The sequence below is a fragment of the Martes martes genome (genome assembly GCF_963455335.1).
Source record: "Martes martes genome assembly, chromosome: 8".
Classification (NCBI taxonomy): Eukaryota; Metazoa; Chordata; class Mammalia; order Carnivora; family Mustelidae; genus Martes; species Martes martes.
The window spans coordinates 7,572,513-7,594,705 of record NC_137895.1 but is presented as its reverse complement, the minus strand read 5'-3'; the positions used below and the strand labels follow the sequence as shown (position 1 = coordinate 7,594,705).

Below are 22,193 nucleotides of genomic sequence, written 5' to 3'. Positions count from 1 at the left end.
AAATATTTTATTTATTTATTTGACAGATCACAAGTTGGCAGGCAGAGAGGCAGGCAGGAGGAAGCAGGCTCCCTGCTGAGCAGAGAGTCCGATGTAGGGCTCGATCCCAGGACCCTGGGATCATGACCTGAGCTGAAAACAGAGGCTTTAACCCACTGAGCCACCCAGGCGCCCCAGAAATAGGGTCTTCACGGAGGTAATCATGTTAGAACAAGGTCATGGGGTTGGGCCCTAATCCAACAGGACTCCTGTCCTTCTAAAAGGGGGAACTTGGACTCCAATCTCGTAGGAAGATGTGGAGGGACAGGGAGATGCCATGTGAAGTCAAGTAGAGACTGCAGTTGTGTGGCCACGAGCCAAGGACCATCTGGGGCCACCAGAAGCTGGAAGGGCTCAGAAGGATCTCCTCTACAGCTCTCAGAGGGAGCGCAGCCCCGTGGACATCTAGACTGCTGAGAACAGTGAGCCAAAAATGTCTGTTGTCCTAAGCCAACGAGTTTGTGGTACTTTGTCACAGCAGCCCCTGGGGGCTACTACACCACCTCCCAGTCCCCAGGCACCCAGGTCCTGGGGATGGCGCTCCTTAGGCAGGCCAGGCTGAGCCCTCTCCCTGTCTTACCAGGACCCACTTTTCTGTTCTCAGTTTCCCTCTCAGGACTGGCCTCTCCCCTAGACACCCTCCAGGTGCCCTCACCACACAGCAGGGGGCCCTACAGTCCAGGGTCCCCATATCCTCACCCTCCACTGTGTGCTGTGATTTTGCTACAACCGAGGGCTCAAGTACATGAACATAATTGTCAGGTGGGTGATGGAACAACACAGAGCAGGGGCCAGCGGGAGGCGGTGGCCACAGCGACGGCACCCCTGCTCCTCCTGTCCCAGGGCTGAGCCAGGCCCCAGAGGCCAGGAAGGGCTGGAATCAACAATGAGCCGCAAATCTGGCCATAGGGGCATTGCTTCTAGAATGTTGGCTCCGGGTATTCTGTGGCTTCTCAGGCCACTGTCCCACAGGATGGGACAATGTAGTCATTTCCTCACAGACCCACCTGGGCCCAGCCAGAGGTAGAGGAGGTGAGGGGCGGGGACAGATATCATGGAATGGAAGCGACAGAGTCATTGTCCAGATCTGGAACCACAGGAATTAGGACCAAGAGAAGTCAGATCCTTGCTACCCTGGGCTCTTCGGAAACTGACCCACCCACTAAGGCCTCCCCCAACCTGCCCCCAGGCCAACCTTGTCTGCTCTCGGCCGTCATCCCTTCGTGGGGGTTCTCCTGGCACTGGACCTGGGGCCGGGCATCCACTTGGCCTTCCTGGCAGCCCAGCCTGGGCAGGTTTCAAAGACAGCAGTTGCAGCCTTCACCCTCTGGCCATGGGCACCGGGAGGGGTAGCACAGGCGGCTCCCACACGCAGGTTCAGCCCCATGAGCCACCTGAGGACAGGAGAGAGTTCAGGGAACCCGCTGTGCCGAGCCTTCCTGGGGAGGGGGCAGCGAGGAGGTCCTCGGGAACTGGGGGGCCGTGGAGCCTGGTGGGTGAGGGCAGACTCTGGAGGGAATCCTGGCTCAGACCCTCACCAATTAGGGGACTCAGAGGGAGTCCCTTCAATCCTCAGATCCCTTGTCTGTAAAAAGGGGATAGTAGTAATAATAAATAGTTCCAGAGAGCTTAGGGTGCTCCGGACACTGTTCAAATCAATCGCTCTATGCGAGCTCACAGGGTCATCCTCACGAACCCCCATGAGGTCCTTCCCATCCCCTTTACAGATGAGGGAATGGCACAGAGAAGTCATGGGGCCCAGAGTCCGTCTACGGCTCTGCTGGACTCCAGGGTTCCTGTTGCTTTCTTACGAAATTAATGAAGTGCCCACAGATATTTATTAGGTCCCGCCCCACTAGGCTGGGAGGACGAGTGAGGGAATCCAGGCCCCAAGAAGTCCACCCCGAGCCCCACGCACTTCTGGCTCCCTCAGGCACGGCAGCGGGCTCTGGCAGGACCCTCCCCGCAGAAGATGCCCGGCGGCACGGCCATGGTGCCCGGGGGGCGGGGGGAGAGGGTGGGGCCTGGGAGCCACTGGTGGGTCCCCAGCTCCCCGGGGGTGGGGGGCTGTGGAGGTGCCCACCTGTGCAGCGGGAGCAGCTGGCAGTCACAGTGGAAGGGGTTGCCGCTGAGGTCGATGAGCTCCAGCCGGCTGAGATGGGGCAGGGCGGGCAGGGCCCGCAGCCGGTTGTTCTGCAGGTGCAGGCTCCTCAGCCGTGGCCCCAGACCCAGAAAGGCCCTGGGGGAGATCTGCGAGGAGATGCCGAGCCTTGGTGTGAGCTCCTGCCGGGCCCATCTCGCCCAGCCTGGGGGGTTGACCCAGGCTCCCCCAGCAGAAGGCAAGCGGAGAGCCCAAGGTGCCCCAAGGAGAAAGGGCAGTGCAGGGATGGAAACCCTGGCTGGTCTGATCCCAAAGCGCCTGCCCTTGGTGTGTCACCAAACGTTCATGGTTCTTTCTATACCTGAACACACCCTCATAATGGCAGATCCCCTTGGGGGCTCCAGCCCTGCCCTCAAAGCGCTCAAGAACCCCACGGACCCCCTTCCTCTTTCCTCCTCGTTCTGGCAGTACCCTCCCTGGCCGGCCTCCCGGTGTGGCCCTGGAATCCAGCTGGCCTGTCACCACACCAGAGCGCCCTGGGGGCAGGCACAGCCTCTGGCTCATCCCGGGGCACCGGGGCCAGCCTCAGACCTGACTGCGGGGCAGCAGTGTTTGCTGAGGGACTGCATGCGGCATGCGGCGTGGGGCCTCAGGCTGCCTGGCCCTCCCCTCCACTCCCCAGCCCACCTGCTCCAGGCCGCTGCCGTTCAGGAAGAGGTGCTGCAGTGACCCGGCCACGGGCCCGAAGGCCCCATGTGCCAGGCCTCCGAGCGGGTTGCCCGAGAGCTGCAGCTCCAGGAGGGCAGGCAGCCCCTCCAAGGCCCCCGTGGGCACCGCTGGCAGCTGGTTCCTGTCCAGGTGCAGCTTCTCCAGCTCCGGAGCTGGGCCTATCGCCCCAGGGGACACTTGGGTGATGCGGTTGCCGCTCAGGTAGAGCCAGCGCAAGGCAGGCAGGCCCGTCAGGTCCCCGGGTTCCAGGCGGTCCACGACGTTGCTCTGCAGATGCAGGGAGAAGAGGCCGGGCAGGGCGCGCAGGGCGGCCCCGGGCACTTGCCCGAAGCGGTTGCGCTCCAGGTACAGGTAGCCAAGGCGCGGGGCCCCCTCCAGGGCGGCAGCGCTGAGGCCGGAGAGCTGGTTGTCCGACAGGTAGAGGTAGATCAGGCTGCCCAGCCCCGCCAGGGCGCCCGCCGCCAGCTCGGTGAGGCCGCAGTGCTGCAGGTGCAGCGACACGAGCCGGCCCAGGCCCGGGAAGGCCGCGGGCGGCACCGACGAGAAGTGGTTCCGCCTCAGGTCCAGGAGCTGCGTGTCGCTGGGGAAGCCCCGGGGCACGGCCCGCAGGCCCCGGCTCTCGCAGCCGCTGTGCCGGGACTCGGCGGCGCACACGCAGGCCCGCGGGCAGGGCCGCGCGGCCCCCTCGGCCTCTTGGGGGCCGCCAGGGGGGCCGCGGAGCCGCAGCGCCGCCTGCCACTCCGCCGCCTCCTCCTCCTCCTCCGCCCTGTCCCCGGGGCAGCGCAGGTCCGCGGGCCTCAGGGCGTCCAGGGCCTCCCCTCCCAGGCGCCGCGGCCCCCGGCACGTGCCGTCCGAGCGCACCCGCGCCCGCGCCAGCCACTCGAGCAGCGGCCGGGCCTCACAGCCGCACCACAGAGGGTTGCCCTGCAGCCGCAGCCGGCGCAGCTGCCCGGGGCCCCGCAGCGGGGGCAGCGCGGCCAGCTGGTTCCCGCGGAGGTCCAGGCTGCGCAGGCGGGGGCAGCGGGCGAAGGCCCTGGCGTCCAGGGCCTGCAGGGCGCCGTGGTCCAGCATCAGCTCCCGCAGGCCGGGCAGCGCCAGCCCGTCCTCCTCGCCCACGTAGGTGAACGGGTTGTGGCCCAGCTCGAGGCGGGCCAGGGCGCGGGCCTGGGACAGGGCGGGCCCGGGCAGGGCCTGCAGCTCGTTGTGGTGCAGGCTGAGCCGGCGCAGCGCGGGCAGGCCGGCCAGGGCCTCGGGGGCCAGCACGCTGAGCGCGTTGTGGGCCAGCCGCAGCCAGCGCATGCGCGTCAGCCCCTGGAAGGCCATGGCCGGCAGGTAGACCAGCGCGTTGTGGGCCAGGTTCAGCGTGGCCAGCGCCCCCAGCGCCCCGAACGTCCCGGGCCGCAGCTCCTCCAGCCGGTTGCCCTCGAGCTCCAGCCGCTGCAGCGAGCCCAGCCCATCCAGGGCCTCCTGCGGCAGCGAGCTGAGGCGGTTGGAGGCCAGGTTGAGCAGGAGCAGGCGGCCCAGGCCGCGGAAGGCGCCCTCGGCCACCAGCTCCAGCCCGCAGTGGCGCAGGTCCAGATGGGTCAGGTGGGGCAGATCCCGGAAGGCCGCTGGGGGGATCCCCTTCAGCACGCTGCCCTGGAGGTCCAGCCTCTGCGTCAGCTGCGCGGGGAGGGGGGGGTTGGGGGCCCTGAGGGGCGGAGCCCTGCAGCCTCGCATGTGCTCGTCCCTCTCCTTTTCCTTGTTCTCTTTACCCGGCTCCCGGCTCCGAGCTGCCCGGCGCTTCTCACATCGGACCAGCGCTGCCCATTTACTTTCTCTCTTCCCCTCCCGCTTTGACTCCACAGGGCAGAGACCGGATCTTGGTCCGGCATAGCCCCGTTCTCTCTGGGTTTGTAATTAATTCAATATTTATCTTCTTCTTTTTTTTTTTTTTTTAAAGATTATTTGTCAGAGAGAGAGCACGAGGCAGGGGAGGGGTAGAGGGAGAAGCCGGCCCCCTGCTGAGCAGAGAGCCCCATGGGGGACTCAATCCCAGGACCCTCGGATCATGACCTGAGCCGAAGGCGGACACTTAACTGACTGAGCCACCCAGGAGCCCCAGTTTATCTTATAAGTCACCTACTTGTTCCAATCATATAGAATTTTAAATAGGTTGTTTCCCTAGTGGTGATGGTTATTCCCATTTTACAGATGTGAAGACTGAGGCTCGAGAGGAAACGTGACAAGCTAAGGTCTCCCAGCCAGGCAGTGGCAGATCCACTGGTGCCAACCCAGGCTCTTCCTGTTGTCCTCCCTGCCCCCCTCACCCTGCTAACCTCAGGGATGGCGTTTGGCACCTCAGTGAGGTTCTGGTGCCGACAGGCGACATGCCGTCTGGGATTGTCGCAAATGCACATCTGTGGGCAGCGTTGGGCAGCTGTGTGCCAGGCTGGGCCCAGTGGCAGCAGCAGAAGCGGCAGCACCACCAGGGAGACGCTCTGGGGCCTGGGAGAGGGAGGAAGGGTCAGTCGTTCACAGGGGCAAGCATCCCATGCTGTCCACTTAGCAAGCCCAGCTCCTGTTTCCAGAGCCCCTTGGATGTCTTCCTCCTTTGGCCGCAGCGAAGGCGTCATTACCCTGAGTCTCACAATGCTCCATGCAGCGAAGTTTCTATTGCTAGCCTTGTTTAACACTAGGGGAAACTGAGGCTCAGATAGGTGACCTGGTGAGTCTCTTTGGCTTCCCTTGGCTCAGGGAAGCCTTGCTGAAGGTAAGGGTGACCTGAGGGCTCAAAGGGTGTGCCCAGGCTGCGGTGAGGCTCCTGGACCTCCCAGTGGCAGAGAGAGAAGCAGCCAGTGCCCCAGGCACGGTGGCAGGGAGCACAGTGGCACCTACTGTGAGAAGATGGCCTGCAGCCAGAGGGGGACCCAGGCCGGGCCCGAGTGTGTAAGGCAAGGCTCGGTGGGGCAGGTATTGTGGGGGCCGAGAGGCTCGAGGGGACATCCTGGCTGGTCTAGCCATACTGGCAGGTGAGCAGGAGGCTTGGGTCTCGGTTTATTCCCCTTTCGTCCATCCGATGCCGCCCACCAGCCCGGACTGGGATGCGGGGAGCTGAGGGCTTGGGCTGTGCTTTGGGTAGCTTCATCCCCTTCCCCGTCCATCTTCCCCCAAATTACGCATCCATCAGCCAGGGGGAGCCCTTCCCCTCACAACCACAACCACGGCCCGTTGCCTCAGGGGTGACCGCTGCCACCGAGGCTCCCCTGGCTCCCCCACACTGCCCACCACCACCAGCCGAAGGGAACGATCCACCATACAGACGGGCTTCTGACACCGCCAGCTTAAAACCTTCCAGAATCTCCCCACTGCCTTTGGTGGCAAGTCCTGACTCCTGATCCCACCTGGAATGTGCCCAGACTCTCCAGGGTCGCCCTTGGCTCCCACGACACAGCTTCCTCCTCACCGCCTGTGACAGCTAAGTCCCCAGATCCTCCTGCCGTTCTCAGCCCGCATAGCGTCCCCTGGGCAGCCCTCGCCCGTGCCTGCGCTGGGCCTGACCCTCAGCCTCCTCTCTGCTTGTCACCATCTGTGTTCAGCCTCCTTGAGGTCCCAGGCCCCTTGAAGGCCAGGGCTGCTGGCATCCTCCCGAGGCTCAGGGTGGACTGGGAAAGGGGGGCCCTGTGGGGACAGATCCCTCAGGGACAAGTGTCCGGGTTCAGAGGCCCGCTGAGCTCTCAGACAAGCCCCGAAAGACGCGCCCACGGCGGCTGGCAGCAGCAGCCCCCCCTCCCGTTCACCCCCTTCCTCAGAAACCAATTCGGGGACACCCTGGAGAATCTCTCCCCCAGCAGATCCCAGAGCCCCCGTTCCCCGACCCGTCAGAGGCCCAGAGAGGGCCAGGGGCTTGCCTGCAGCCCCTCAGTTTCTCTAGACACCCCCGATGCCCCCCAGGGCCCAAAGGCTCACCCCTCCATGCCGCCTCGCCTTGCACTGCCCGCCCAGCCTGGATGCCGCGGGAGCCCCCCTGTCGGGCCCGCAGGCCTGGCAGCGGGGACGGGGCTGAATGGGAGGCATTGTGGGCAGCCCAGCCTGAGGCCGAGGTGAGGGAGGGGCGGGCAGTGGCGGGAGAGGCGGCTGGAGTTACAGGGCCTCCCGCCCGGAGCCGGCTCAGGGCTCAGGATCGTGGGCCAGGCCTGAGAGCCCAGCTCGGACAGCCAGGTCCTGGGCCGGCTGGCAGGGAGGGGCGTCCCCAGGCCAGCCCGTGGGTCCCACACTTGGGCTCCCTCCCAACTGTGGGCTGTCAGGTGGGGCTGCCCCTCACTGAGCCTTCATTCCCTGCGCTGTGAAAAACCAGTATTAGTAACCAGCTCACGGGGGTGCTGTGGGGGTCCAGTAGGCAGCGGGAACATAATAGGTGCTCAAGAATGGTGGACTCTGGGGCGCCTGTGTGGCTCAGGGTCCTGGGATCAAGCCCCGCATTGGGCTCTTGGCAGGGGGCCTGGCTTCCCTCCCTCTCTCTGCCTGCCTCTCTGCCTGTCAAATAAATTTTTAAAAAATAGAAAAAAATGCAACAGGGGGACCTGGGTGGCTCAGTCAGTTAAACCTCTGACTCTTAGCTCAGATCATGATCTCAGGGTCATGAGTTCAAGCCCCACATTGGGCTCCACGCTGGGCAAGGACCCTACTTAAACAAAAACAAAAAAAAATTTTTTTAATGCAACAGTTTATGTAAACCATAGCAAACTTTTATACATCTGTGACTGTTCAGATCCATATTTCTGGTGGATTTGCATTCAGTTTGCTTGGATTTTTTTGTTTTGACCAGAAATAGTGCCATGCCACAGACTCGGCCAATTTCATGTCAGCGCATCGCGGTGTGTGTACTCTTCAGGTTTTTTTCCATTCAGCATTCTGTTTGTGAGCTTCATCTGTGATGTGTATTTTAAAGATTTGTTTAATTTTCATATAGCATTTCAGCACTCCATTCCATAAGTATTCCACAAGAGTGGCATGGGGGGAGGCAGGGGAGCCATCTGCCCCAGATGCAGGGAACGAGGGGGTGTGCGGTCGACAGGGAATTTAAATGCAATGGGACACAGTTGGTTTGCTTTTCATTGTCATCACATGCTGGTGATTCTAAACAACGCTGGTGCTAAAATATTCCTCCCTGCTCGGGCAGACCACTCTCACCTCCACCTTCTTGGTACCACATGGTGCAATGAATCCATTCCACTCTTGACGGACATTTGGGCTGTTTCCAGGCTGGGGCTATTATGAGGAGGGGTGCTTACAATGTTTGCACGTTTTTGTTTTTGCTTTTTTAAAAAAAATTTTATTTGAGAGAGAGCGTGCAGGAGAGTGAGCTAGTGTGCACAAGCAGAGGGAGAGGGGAGAGGGAGAGGGAGAGGCGGGCTCTCCGCTGAGCAGGGAGTCTGAAGTGGGGCTCGATCCTGGAACCCTGGGATCATGGTCTGAGCCGAAGGCAGACGTTTAACCGACTGAGCCACCCAGGCGTGCCCGTTGCACGTCTTTCGGAGAACACAGCGCAGCCCATCGCTGTCGGGACACACAGATGGGTGGAACTGTTGGCCATAGAATGTGCTTATTTTCGGCTTCAGTGGTTATTGCCAAACAGTTTGTCTGAGGGTTTGCACCAATTTACACGTTCGCCAGCTGTGTAGGAGCGCCATGGCTTCACACTCTCACCAGTGCTATCATCTGTCTTGCACTTTTGCCATCCTACTGAGGTATAATAGCATCAGATGATAATTTTATTTTTTATTTCTTTAAAGATTTTATTTATTTGACAGAGCGAGAGACCGCGAGAGAGGGAACACAAGCAGGGGGAGTGGGAGAGGGAGAAGCTGGCTTCCCGCTGAGCAGGGAGCTGGGTGTGGAGCTCGATCCCGGGACCCTGAGCTCATAACCTGTGCAAACACCAAGAGTTGGACGTTTTACTGGCTATGCCACCCAGACACTCCCCCCCCCACCCCATGATGCTTTGTGGTAAATAAAGTCCTGTTCTCACTGCTACACAGTATCCATCGTGTGAATATCCTGCAACGGCAAACCAAGGAGGCTAAATGCAGGTTAATGTATTAATTTTTTTTCTCCCAAGGTCTTCAAGATACTCACCTACGCCAACTCCTTAAAGATCAGTAGTTTTGTCTTTTACATTTAGGATTTTTAAAATTGTGGTAAAATGTACATTACATAAAATTTACAATTTTAACCCTGTAACTGTACCGTTTAGTGGCATTACGTGCATTCACAATGCTGTGCAGACCATTACCACTACCCCTTTCCAGACACTCTTCGTCATCCCAAACAGAAAAACTTCACACCCAAGAGGCAGTAACTCTCCGTTGCCTTCAGCCCCTAGGAACCTCTCTCCGAGCTACCCCTTACCAGTGCAATCACGTGTTCCTCGTCCTTTCCTGTTTGGCTTCCTTCACTGAGCACCTTGCTTCAAGGCTCATCCCTGCCGTGGCATGTGTCCGAAGTCCCCTCCTTTTTATGAATGAACAGTACTCCACTGTGTGTATTTTTGAAGATTTATATTTATTTTAGTGAGAGAGAGAAAGCAGGGGGTGGGGGAGAGGAAGAGGGAGAGAGAAACCCAAGCAGACTCCCTACTGAACGTGGAGCCCGACACGGGGCTCGATCTCATGACCCTGAGATCAGATCTGAGCCAAAACGAAGAGTCAGACGCTCAAACAACTGCACCCCCCTGTGGAATAATCACATTTCATCTGTCCCCGTTAATGGACACTAGGCTGCGTCCATCTCTTGGCTCTTGTAATGCTGCTGTGTTTGTGGGCCGACAGGTTATCTGCTGGGGTCCCCGCTTTCCCTCCTTGGGTGCACACACACTCGAAGTGGGAGTGCAGGCAGTTGGAAGCCCTCTTTTCTCCACCTTGTCTCGTTCTCTTCCCTCCCTCTCCCCCCAGAGGCAACCACTTTCCTGAGGCAAATATAACTTCACTGGAACATGGGTCATTAAAAATTTTAAACTATGGACAGCACATACTGTTTTGCAAACTTGTTTTTTTCACCCAACATTTTTAAGGTTTATTCACATGAGTGCAGACAGCTCCTGCATCTCCTGTATTCACTTTAACTGCTGCATTAAAAAAAAAAATTTTTTTTTTTTTTAGGGCGTCTGGGTGGTTCAGTCTGTTAAGCTTCTGCCTTTGGCTCAGGTCATGATCTGCAGACCCTGGGATCAAGTCCCACATCAGCCCCCCCTCCCCGCAGCGGAGAGTCTGCTTCTCCCTCTCCCCTGCTCCTGTTCTCTTTCCCCCCTCCCAAATAAATGAAAAAAATCTTTAAAAAATTTTTTTTGAAGTTTTTATTTCAGTAATCTCTAAACCCAACGTGGGGGTCAAACTCACAACCCTGAGATCAAGAGTCACATGCTCTTCCGACTGAGCCAGGCACGAGCCCTGTAACTGCATCACGTTATCTCACTGTACACCTCACATGCTGTCATCAACCATTTTTTTCCTGGGTGGACACTGAGGTTACTTATTTTCTGGAATCTTTCATGAAACTGCCCTTTTAACTTGTCACCTTGTGCCCATGTACAAGGGCTTCTCTAAGATCCTTAGAAATGGAATCTGGGGTCACAGGCTGCACTGATCTTCACCGAGTCCCCGCCAGATCGCTCTCCGACATGGTTTTATTAGTCTGATATCCCTCCGGCAACATGCGGAATGTCAGCGACTCCGCTCTTTCCTGGGGTCTCCTCTAGTGACATCTGCCAGTCTGGTCCGAAACGGCATCTCTGGGGTTTTATTTTGCATTTCCTTGATTTCCAGTGAAGGGAAACATCTTTTTTGCTTCTCAGGTTGCATCCTCGGTGAACTGCCTGTTGCTATCCTTTGCCCGATTTTCAGCTGGACGTACCATTCCCAACACGAACCCTCGCACGACAGACGGAGGAGTCCTGTATTCTCTGACCTTGCCAGTCCTTATTTTTGGTCATTGTGTTTCACTTTCTATCTTGACAGAGGCAAATGTCCTTACGCCTTGTGCTTTTGTTGACGTCAAAAAACAATGCTCTTTCACTTTACCTCCTTTAAAAAAAAAAAAAAAAACCTGGCTCTTAGATGAATAGGTGTGGATCATTTTGAATGTCTGGTGGGTGACCATGGTGTGACCGTCCTTCCACCCTATCCTGTCCCCTGCCTTCCCCAGACGAACTGCTACCTTGAGCGCTGGGCTCACCCCACACACACACACACGCACACACACGCGCGCGCGCGCCTACACACAGCAGCTTTTGAACCCATGGCATGTACCGATTTTCTTCACTCAGCGTCCTTCCGGATTCACCCACGGCACGTGCGTAGCCAGAGTTGATGCGTTTTTGGCCTGAGTCATTTCTAGGTTCTTGTGACCGGGAAGTGCTACCTGGGAGCACCTGTGGCCGTGCTTCCTGGGGATTTTCTAGTCGGAGCTTCGGAAGGGAATTATTGCTGCTTTAGCCCCAAGCCCACGGTTGGGCTTTAGTGAGAACAGCCTCGGGCTGAGCAGGCCTTTCGTACCGGCCATCCCTTCTGCCGTCTCGGCCGAGGCATCTCTGATCTTGCAGATCCCAAGTCGCAGCGCTCTGGGTCCCGAGGCCTGTGTCATCTCAGGGTCGCCTGTAGGTCTTGGAAGCGCCGAGTGAGGGGAACTTCCAAAGGCTACACAGCTCTCAACAAACAGGCGGCCGAGTTAAAGGCTGAGCCCCAGGCCCTCCCCTGCACCTGCAGCTGTCGGGAGTCTCGAACCCTGAGCTGGTGTGAAGGACTGGGTAGGGGCTGGGGCCTGTACCCGACACCAACAGGACCCTCCGCGGTGTGTGGGTCCGAGCAGCCAGGCAGCGCCGGCCTCCTGCAAGGCCCGGTGAGATCCGTGGTGCACTTCTCAGTCTGAACTGAAGCTTGTGCCTTCCAAACCTCGGAGGCCACAGGGCCGGCACCAGGCACCGTGGAAGGGAGCGCCAGGCTAGAGAACCAGCCCTGAGGCTCAGTTTCTCCATCTGTTAAATGATCACCTGTGAGAAGTTCTACTGGAGTCTCCACTCAGCTCTTGCGCCCCTTCTGTTTTAAGATTTGAGGGCGAGCACGTGCGCAGGAGCAGGGGAGCGGCAGAGGACGAGGGAGAGGGAACCTCAAGCAGACTCCCTGCCGAGCGCAGAGCTGGACGTGGGGCTTGAGCTCACGACCCTGAGATCATGACCTGAGCTGAAATCAAGAGTCGGATGCTCAACTAAGCCACCCGGGCACCCCTAACTCTTGAAGACTTCCCTGACCTCACTGCCCACCATCCCTTACACTGGGCCATGGCTGTTAGTCTCCTGCGCCAGACTGGGAGCCCCCCAAAAGTTGTGCCTGTGGCCCAGAGCTCAAAACAGGGCCTGGCGAAGGGGTGGGGGTTGGGGTTGGTCAGACCTCTACCTGCCTTCTGCCGTATCACCTCACGGAGCAGGGCGTAGCGGGGCAAGGCGTGGGTATCTCTGCCACCACCCAGCCAAGACAGTGCCTGTTGCCTGAGCGGCCCATGGCCAATCAGGAAACGCTGCCCCTTAGAAAGCTTGGAGGGACCTCTTGAATTCAAGGGGAGGCACGGGCTCCCCAGGCGTGCCTGCTGTCTCAGGCAGGTGGTAAGGAGGGTCTGCTTAGCTGTCCTCCCACCACATGAGGCAAAGGGAAGGAAGGACCCCAAGGGAGGTGCCCTCCACCCCAAGCCCTACGGCCAGACACCCCATGGTGGCTTCCCAGCCAAGCTCAACCCTGCGACATGACCTTGCTAGCCAGACCTGGTGGTTCCTGACCGTGCAGCCAGTGAGGCTTGTGGCAAAATCCGGACAGTGTCTGGCTTAGCCAGGTCCATCGACGGAGCAATGCAGGGGCTGGGGGCACTACAGCCCAAAGGCTCGGTAAAGGGTAAGATGAGGCTGGACAGCTGAAACGGGCCCAGCTCCGGACCCTCGGTGCCCAGAGGAGGAGATCCTTCCACGCTCCCTGACCCCCAGGACTCGTGGCCCGCTCCTGGGCATGAACTGCCCAGCTGTCCACGGGGAGCTGGCACGTCCGTGCCCCATGGGATGATACAAGGTGGGCGCAGGGGTGCTTCTGTGGATGGACGAACCCATACGGACTGAGGTGGGACTCCAGGTACTAAGCCCCAACTATCCACCTTAAGGTGAAAGACGGCTCAGTCCCCACGCTTGCCACAGATGACTTTATTTGTGAAGCCCCGGGCACAGCCCAGACACACAAAGAGCGCAAAGGGGAAAACACAGAGTGTGGGGGGGGCGGCTCCAGCGCAGTCCCCACCCTGTCCTGGTCCTTTAGGAGCCTCTGAGCCGCGGCTCAGGCTCTGTGGGCCCCGCCCCCGGGGGCCGGAGACCAGGTTTGGGCCTGCCAAAGAGCACCCCCTCCAGCGCGGCCCCCAGGCCCGTCACAGACATCTCAGGAGCAAGGCGCGGGCCCCACTGGGTCTGGAGCCCGCACCATCCACCCAGCAAGTCCTGCTTCTAGACCCCCAGGGTCTGCCGCTGGCTTCGCATCCTGTCCACATGGCCTGGGAACCAGAGTCTTGCCTTCTGCTGACCGTCCCATGGGCCCACGCCCGTGGCAGTCTCTGCAGTCCAGGCCGAGAGATCAGCCCAGCAGTGATGGACAGCGTGGATGGCAGTGGCCACGGGACCAGGGCTTAGTGACAAGGAGCAAAGTCGGCCACTAAGTGAGCAGCCCCGCGCGGGGGGCGGGAAACGCAGCCCAGCCGCGACACGGAGAGAAGGGATGGCAGACAGACAGCAGCTCCCCAGGCTTTGGGGCAGCCCAGCAGGGCAGGGAAGGCAAGGTGGGAGAGGACAGCCACCAGGGCCTCGGGCTGGAGGCGCGGATCAGCAGAGCGCCCTCAGATGGCAAGGAGTTTAATGGCAGAGCAGCTTGCGGCCCTTTCGGGGGGCCAGCTCCCCTCCAGCGGGACCAGGGCCAGTCCAGCAGGGAGACATTAAAAACCCCAACCCTGACAGGAAGCGCACACCTGCACACGCACCACACCGACACGCACACGCGGGGACCGACACGACACAAGCAACAAAGACCCTCCCTGCCTCTGGCTGGCTACAGTCCTTCATCCGCGTCCCTTCCCAAGTCATTGGTCCGGGCCACGGGCTGGGGGGGGGGGGGGGGGACTGGCTTCGCATCTAGACCTTGTACAGCGTCTGCAGCAGACTGTGGCGGGCAAAGGAGCACGACTCCAGGGCACCATTGGGCCTGTGAGGAGAAAAGAGTCAATGTAGGGGGCGGGAGGGAACCCACACAGCTCAGGCCGGACACCTCACGCTGCAGCAGGGCCACCCTCCCCACTGTGGAGGGGGGCTGGGGGCCGTTTCTGAGGCCGGGAAGGTGCCAGACTCTGTTTCTCTGACCTTCCCGATGACTCTGCGGGGGAGATGTCAGGAGCCCGCCTTCTGTACGCTGCAGGGTGGGCTGTGTGTGCAGCTCAGAGCGGCGCGAACCCAGGCCCTACTCTCCACCCGGCAGCCTGTGCGAGGGCCCTTCCAGCGGCCACAGGGCCCTCACAGATAAAGCGCTGGCCACTGTCACCGTCAAGATCATGAATCTCACTACAGAGAAAGAAAGGAGGCTTGGCGAGTGTGGGGTGCAGCCAGGATGTGCGGCCCACAGACGCCTGACCAGACCACTGGGCCAGGAGTCGAGGGAGGGGGAACGTGCCTGTCACTCTATGGTCACTCAGTCACCTCAAAGGGGGCCTAAGGGACAGCTTTTACCAATCCCCCTCTTTGAAGTGGAACAGAGAGAGGCCTGTACTGGGGGTGGGGCACACAGCCTGCCACTGACCAACAGGGCCAAGGGCGAGGGTCTCTTCTTGTGGGTCCACGCCCAGCCCAAGGGCAACCGAAAGGCAAAAGGAACCATTCTGACTGGAGGCTGAAAGGAACGGGGCTCTGTCAGGTGGTGGCAGGCAGGGCCAAGGCCAGGGCCAGGGCCAGGGCCAGGGCCAGGGCCAGGAGATGCTCCAAGGAACTAAGCCCGTGCTGTGGGAACAGGCACGGGGGAGTGCACCTGGGCGGGGGACGGCGGGCAGGGCCACGGAGCTGCAGCCAGGGTGAGGGCCTGCCCTGGACTCCGGCAGAGGGGCCAAACACTCAGCTCTTCACCCAGCACGGGGCTCGAACTCGTGACCCCAAGATCGAGAGTCACAGGCTCCACCGACTGGGCCAGCCAGGCGTCCACAGCTCGACTTTTCACAAGGGCCAGTCTAGCTGTCACGGCAGGGGTGGCGTCGGCCACAGCGGCGGCAGGGGGTAGGTGTGGTGGTGGCAGGTGGGCAGACATACGAGAGGACGAGCCCCAAGGAGCACAACGGACCGCAAGATGTCACGGTGGCCAAGAGGCCGTGGCGCCGACAGTCATGGAACCTGGCCGGGGACCCTCACCACACGGAGCCAGTCGACCCCACGACACTCATTCACCTCCGCCAGGCAAGGACTGCGCTCTCTCCCCTGCCCCTGCCCACCGTCCCCCAAGGCACTGGATTCCCAGGAAGTGTGGAGGGTCCGAGCCGCCAGAGACAACCTCATTCAACAGCTTGGTGGGCAAACAGGGAGACTAAGGCCCGAGGAAGGCCAGGACCACAGAGGACCTCAGTGAGGGCGGGGATGAGCCTTCTGACGCGTCCCTCACAGGCGCTGGGGGCTGAAGGCTCCGTGTTACCCAACGTGGCCACTGCCCCACCACGGCCCAGGACCCTCCTGCAGGACAAGGCGAAGGTTTCCAGGCTCTGAGCATCTGGCGTCTGCAGGCGAGAGGCCCGTGGCTGCAGCAGGCGGGTGTGACAGGCGCCTCTAGCTTTAGCCCTGTGGCCCAGGGAACAGACACAGAACTGCTCCCAGAGACATCACTGAGGACGGGACACGGACCAGCACAGCGAACCCGGGCAAACGCCTTAACTCTCCGGTGCTGCTTCCTCGTGAGGAGACGGGGGGCCAATCCACGTCCTCTCTCTCAGGAAAAGGCACCGGGGGAGACACTTAACCACAGATGCTGACAGCCCCGCACAACGGGAAGCCTGCACGGACTAGGCGTTGCACGCGCGGGGTGCGGCTGCCCTGGGGGCTGCGAGGGCACACTCACTTGGTCACGAATGCCAGCAGCAGGGGTGCGAGGGCCTTGGGAAAGTAGTCCTGCTGCACCATGTGGTTCAGCGCCATCAGAGGGCCGTACAAGTTGGCAATGGCCTTGATCTTATCTTCACTCTGTGAAGGGAACACACAGCACAAGGCAGAGTGAGCTACAAGGGCCCCTGGGGTGGGAAGCCCCCTCCGAGAGAGCCCCGTGGCTGAGGTCGAGCTGAGTCCCATCATGAAGGGAGGGGGCTTAAACGGCCCCGGGCCCGCGCAGGACTCTGGTATGGGTGGGGGTGGGTGGGTAGGCGTGGCCCGAGCTGCCCCTGGTGTCCCCCCTCCCGCCCCCGCAGCCGCACCTTGAGGAGACCCATGTGAATAAGGAGCCGGGTGAGGAAGGCGTTGGAGTTGAAGGAGGGGGCGCTGAAGGCTTTCTTCATCAAGGCATCTGCAACGCAGAAGCGGCCATGGGGCAGCAAGTTTGTCGCAGCGAACAGCTGCCCACCAGCCAAGGGCACGCAGCCTCGGCACACGCGGGCTGGGGCCCGCCTCCTGCACGAGTCAGCCCAACACGGGGCGGCAGACTGCGGTCACGGGTCCCAGGCTAAGGGGACAGCCAGCACCGAGGGAAAGGCTCAGCCCGCCCACTGTGACACCTTGCCCTTCTCGTCCTGCCCTCACACACTGAGAAGGGGCTTGGGAACCTTGCGTGACCGGGGCTGGCAGGGGTGGGGGGCGGTGGGGGTGGAGATGAAGGGAAGCAGATCACCCGGGGGGAGGTTTCAGCCGCTCTGTGGGGGCAAAGGGGGATGAGCAGAGAAGGGAAGGAAAGGAGGGGTGGGGGTCTACGGACACTGTGTGGCTACGCGCTGCCAAGCAGCTGTTCTGGGGAACAGAATTCAGGTAATTTGTTCCCATCAATGCGCATGGGGCCGGGCCCACAAGGAGCAGACCTAGGGGATCCACCCGCCCTCGCCAGCCTACCCGGCCTCGCTCCCCACCGGCCCTCCCGCCTCAATGCTGCCCACAGCGCACCAGTCCTGGTCAAAGCGCCACACGGAGCCCCACTCCTCTCTGCCCTGTTCCCCGTGCTGAGCTCTTCCTCCCCTCCCTGCCTGACCAAGCCTGGCCCACCCGGCGGGGCTCACACATGCGTGCTCAAGGTGGCAGGGGACAGGTGCTGTCACGGAAGCAGCAGAGGGAGTGGGGTAGCGACGGAGGGTCACGACCGGACGAGAGAGCTCTCGGGAAGCCCCGGGAATGTTGCGGGGAAAGCAGGCATCCCGCAGGCTTCCAGGTGGAGGGGACTGTGCAGAGGCTCACAGATGAGGACAAAAGCTCACGACCTCTCCTCTGGGCGGACTGTCCCCTGAAGGGCCTTGGGGCTGTCATCTGGTCTTCCTACAGCAGATGCCACCTGGATGAGATCTAACTAGACATAACTGCACGGCTCTGGAAAGGCCTCGGTTCCCCCATCCGCAAAAAATAAGAGAGGACCGCAGCTAGCCTGCTCCACCACAAGAACCCAACAGGAGACCAGGCAGAAGAGGGCGGAGAGCCGCGCACACCTCAGCAATGCGACCAGGGGCTCCAGCCACTAGAAACGTCGCCTGAGCCCTGAGGCAGCAAGGAGGCAGAGCCAGCCACGCCCGCGCCAAGCCGCCTTACCTACTGCGTCCTGCACGGCCGTCCTCACGGCGGCTTCGTCCTTAAACACAGAGGACACCTTCAGGAAGGCAGAGACCACCTTTTCTGGGTCAGAGGTGTCAGTCTGAGGACACAGGAGACAACGGCTGGTCACCAGGGGCCAGAGCTCCAGGGAAGGTGTGACTGCACAACGCCGCTGGCTGGAGGAGGCCTGTGTCCCGCCAAGGCCTCCGGTGGGGGAGGGAGGGGCAAGGATGGGTCCTGCCTCACCTTGCGCTGTCGCCTGGAGCTAGGCACGGGCCTGGCCCACAGCGGTATGTAGTCCACACAGCCCGTGAGTCCACGCGACCACGGTCATTCCCACGACCCAGTGGGCCCCTTCGGATAATCTAAGCTGAACAGATAATGCAGAGACAACACTCACGAGCAAAGAAGCTTAACCTCACGGAGGTGGAGACAAGGGGAAACAACGTGAGTGTCCAGACACAGCGCAGGCCTAAGTGTGACCTCCACTCACGGGGACGGAGGGCACGACAACGGTTTTGCTGACAGTTTTGCTGACGCATCTCAACAGGAGATGACGAATGGTATTAGAGAAAAAAGTGGGCCTTTCATCCCATGTATCACGGGAAGGAAGGAAAGAACACAAATAAAACATAAAAAGGACATCAGCCAAAATGCCAAGGCAGCTCAGAGAGCGGGCCCATTCAATTTCTCTGCATTTATCACGTATGCTCATCAAAACTCTGTTTCCTCATCTGTAACACACGGTAATAGGGTCCACATGGTGGGCTGCCAAAAGGCTTCAATACCAGAACCACGTCGGAAGACTCAGGACAGTGCCTGGCAGACAGGAGGTGCCTGACAGCCGCCGCGGACGATCCGGGCAGCGAGCCAACACGCGAGGCTGCGGCAAGGGCCCGGCAGGCACGTGGCCTCCGCGGGAGCCCCAGGAGGACAAGGGTGGGAGGCGGAGCCTAGGTGTGTGCGCACCAGAGGGTCCTGGGAGAACTCCCTAACTCTCCAGGTGTCACCAGTTGGCGTGTGCCTGCCCGTTGGTGGCCCTCGCGCGTTCCCAGTGGCGCATCATCTGCAGCCCCCGGAGGCAGACAGACACGCGGGTCACGCTCACTCGTGTTTCTGTGGGTTTAAAAATCAAACACCTACGTATCTACCCAGAGGATACAAACACAGTGATCTGAAGGGGTCCCTGCACCTTGGTGCTTACGGTGGCTACGCTGTAGCCAAACTAGGCAAAGAGCCCAGCTGCGCATCGACAGATGAAGCTTGGATAAGGATGGGCGATATATACAAACGGAGCAGTACTCAGCCGTCAAAAATGGAATCTGTCACAATCTGCGATGATGTGGATGGAACTAGAGAATATTATGCTAAGCAAAATAAGTCTGAAAAAACCAAATATATGATTTCACCCATATGTGGACTTCAAGAAACAAAACAGATGAACATAGAGGAAGGGAAGGAAAAGTAAGAACAGAGAGAAAAGCAAACCACGAGACTCTCACCTACCAGGAACAAACCGAGTCAGGTGGGGGAGGGGACGGGGTGACGGGGGGGCGGGCATTAAGGAGGACACTTGATCACACGAACACGGGGTGTTCAGGCAACCGATGAGTCACTAAACTCTGCCCCCGAAACTAAAACACACACAAACACCGGGCAGTCCCCCGCTCCCACTGGCAGCATCCCCTCCCAAGCCGGGGCTCTGCTGATCCCCGCCTTCCTGCGGCTCCTGAAACCGCAGCTCGCACGGGCCTGGAGCTGGCGGCGCCGTTACCCACCTGCTGGGCTATCAGCACTGAGCTCTTGGGTCCGAGGCGCAGCAGCTTCTCCGGAGAGGGGAAAGCCAGGAACGTGGAGACGTCTGCGGGCGGCGGGGTGGACAGCACGGCGGCCGGCTCCTGAGGGACAGGGGGCACAGATGGCTCTGGAGAGGTCCGAACCCAGACTCCTCACCCAGAACACGCACCCCTCACTCCGGGGGCCTACGGCTCGGAGTCCAGTCTTCTCCCTCCCGCTCACAGGCAGGCCCCTAAAGGCTGAGGGGCCCACAGATGCTTCCCTGACTGGTTCCTAGTGCAGGAGCCTCTGGGGTGGGGGCGAGCCCCCTCTTTAGGCCAAGTGGCTCCTCCCTGGGACACACGATGTCCCAGAAGTGACGCAGGAGGCATGTGGGGGCGAAAGGGGACCCCACCAGGAACTCGAGTGGAGCCGGGGGACGCACCAGAGGTGCCCAGTCATTGGCTCAAATGCTTTCCTAAACTGGGAAAAGAGTGAAATTCAACGTGAGCGCGGGGGTCCTTGTCCGACCCGTAGTTGTCCAGAAGCTGCACTTGGGAGTCTGTGAGGGAACAGACTACGGCCGTCCTGTCGACATCAGCCTCTTAGTGAAGCAAGCGGGACACCAAGTGTCCCAGTTGGGCCACAGTCTCCAGAACAGGGGGCTGTCCCTACGGGTCACCTAAATGGATAGGAAAAGAGTTTCTATTTGTGCTGATTTTTACCCTATTCTTCCAGAAATATTTATACGTGTTTCGTAAGAAACAGTGCAGCTGTGTAACACACGCTACAACCCCGTCACAGTGCACAAATGAACGTCCCTGTGCCGGGGACAGCGTAAGCAGAGAGCAGTACAGCCACATTTCCTTCTTTTACTCACAGGCGTGTGTGTTCAAAAACACTTTGCACCCAGGGTACCTAAGTGGATTCCACACCCACCACCCCATGAAGACGCCTCGGGATTTCACATCCAAGGGCCCGGGCTCTGACCCTGGCAAACGACAAGGAACTCACTCCACTGTTTGGGTCCAGAATCTTCCTTGATGGTGTGGATGACTCCTCTCCTTGCCCCTGCTGTGGCTCTTCCTCCTCCTCCTCCTCTTCCTCCTCCTCCTCCTCATCTTCTTCCTCTTCCTCCTCTTCTTCTCCTTCCTCTTCCTCCTCCTCTTCCTCCTCCTCCTCCTCCTCATCCTCGCCCTCATCATCACTGCAGAGGGGAGTTGGCTAAAGCAGACCCTCCCTGCCCAGTGGCCTCCGTTGGCCCCGAGGCCTGGCTCCACACACCCACAGACCCCAGGCAGGTGGGAGGGAACCCACAGAGGCCTGGGGGAGCAGCTGCTCCCAGGGTGGGGGGGGCCACGTGGGTCATCAGGAAGCCCACTGCTCCCCCAGGGAAGCCCACGTTGTGAGCGCAGAAAAACCCGATCTCATCCCTGTCCCGCATGGGCCCCAGTCCCACTGGGGAAACAACAGAAAAAAAAATGGTCTGCCACAGCTGAGGGCTTGGCAGGAACACTGCCCAGGCTGAGATCCCAAGACTGTGCCACCCGTGTCTCACTGCCCACAGAAAGCTGCGGCTGCGGGGGACAGGGGAAGGGGGGGCCTCTGGGACCACGAGCCTCTTGAGGCCATCTCTGAGCCCCCGGTTCTCAGCGGCAGCACCGGCCTAGCCCTGAGGGGACACAAGTGAGGGGCTGCAGGTGAATGAAGGAGATCTGGGGGCTAGAAGGGCAGAGGGAACTGGATGCTGACGGCCCGCACGACTCCCATCCAGACGGAGGAGGCACCCCCGCCACCCCGACCCCTGCTCCCGCTCCACGTGGGCTCTGCAAACCCAGAACTCCCCACTCGCTTGTACCATCTTCCTTTCCAGACCCCGTCTCCAAGTCTGATTGTACGAGCAATCCTGAGTGAGCCCACCCCCCCCGACCCGACTTCACAGCTGCCCACCTTAGTGGTCAGCTCAGATCAAAGCTCATCCCTTCTGAAGGCCCCCGGCTCACCCGTACCAAAGGGTGACCGTTCTCAGGCTCTTCCTGCCTCTTTGCTGAACACACACTAACCCAACGTTCCGGGCCCACCCGTCCCACCGGAACAAAGTCTGAGTCAGAAACCTTCACGGTCTTCTCGCACCCCTGACGCCTTGCAGAGCACCTGGCACAGACAGGGGCTCAAACAGCGGTTTCAGAGCGAATAAAAGCAGAACCACAGGCGCCTTGGCTCACAGCCCCGTACCTGAGGGAGGCCAGCACCTTGGCCATGCTGAAGCCGTCCAGCACTTCCTGAAGCTGCTCGCAGCCCTCTTCTCCCAGCATGTTGCCTGTTCATGGGCGGGAGGGGGTGACAGGAGGAAGGAAGGTCAAGAGGACAGCAGGGCCCACCTGGCAGGCCCGGGCCAAGGCCGCCGCCCCCCTTACCGTTGAGGTCCAGCTTCTCCAGCTCGGTCTTGTCGGCCACGGCCTCGGCGACAGCCACAGCAGCATCTCTCTTGATTTCACAGAACGACAAGTTCAGCTCCTAAAAATAAGAGGAAGGAGTAGAGGCAAAAAGAACCATAGGCCAGGGGACCAGGTCCTACTGTGAAGCCTCTGTTTTCCCCACGGGAGGGTAAGGCAGGCTCTGTCCTCCAGCTGGGTATATTAACACCCGCGACAAAAATAATGCCATTTCCCTCGTGGTGTGCCGGGCGCTGGGTACGTTCTCTGCTATACCCTCATGACCTCATCGCTCCCTCCTCCCGTTTCA

At 60.2% G+C, this 22,193-nt stretch overlaps 2 protein-coding genes across 2 annotated transcripts in view; both read right to left on the bottom strand.

The window, feature by feature from the left end:
- On the bottom strand, nucleotides 1-5,268 carry CHADL (chondroadherin like; the record flags this gene model as incomplete). The annotated part of the gene is made up of 4 exons (XM_080812321.1): nucleotides 1-1,433; nucleotides 2,123-2,289; nucleotides 2,828-4,531; nucleotides 5,188-5,268. 4 exons carry the CDS (start codon nucleotides 5,266-5,268, stop codon nucleotides 1,253-1,255), a joined length of 2,133 nt encoding a protein of 710 aa, XP_080668447.1. The 3' UTR covers nucleotides 1-1,252.
- A 7,802-nt stretch (nucleotides 5,269-13,070) lies between these two features.
- Nucleotides 13,071-22,193, bottom strand: part of RANGAP1 (Ran GTPase activating protein 1) — a 30,934-nt gene continuing 21,811 nt past the window's right edge. The window contains exons 9-16 of the mRNA XM_080810739.1: nucleotides 21,866-21,965; nucleotides 21,684-21,768; nucleotides 20,463-20,655; nucleotides 19,451-19,570; nucleotides 17,670-17,772; nucleotides 16,361-16,449; nucleotides 16,012-16,133; nucleotides 13,071-14,127 (exon numbers count right to left, since the gene is read on the bottom strand). Of these exons, the coding sequence (XP_080666865.1) occupies nucleotides 14,058-14,127; nucleotides 16,012-16,133; nucleotides 16,361-16,449; nucleotides 17,670-17,772; nucleotides 19,451-19,570; nucleotides 20,463-20,655; nucleotides 21,684-21,768; nucleotides 21,866-21,965 (882 nt within the window). The 3' untranslated portion in view covers nucleotides 13,071-14,057. The remainder of the gene's footprint in view (nucleotides 14,128-16,011; nucleotides 16,134-16,360; nucleotides 16,450-17,669; nucleotides 17,773-19,450; nucleotides 19,571-20,462; nucleotides 20,656-21,683; nucleotides 21,769-21,865; nucleotides 21,966-22,193) is intronic.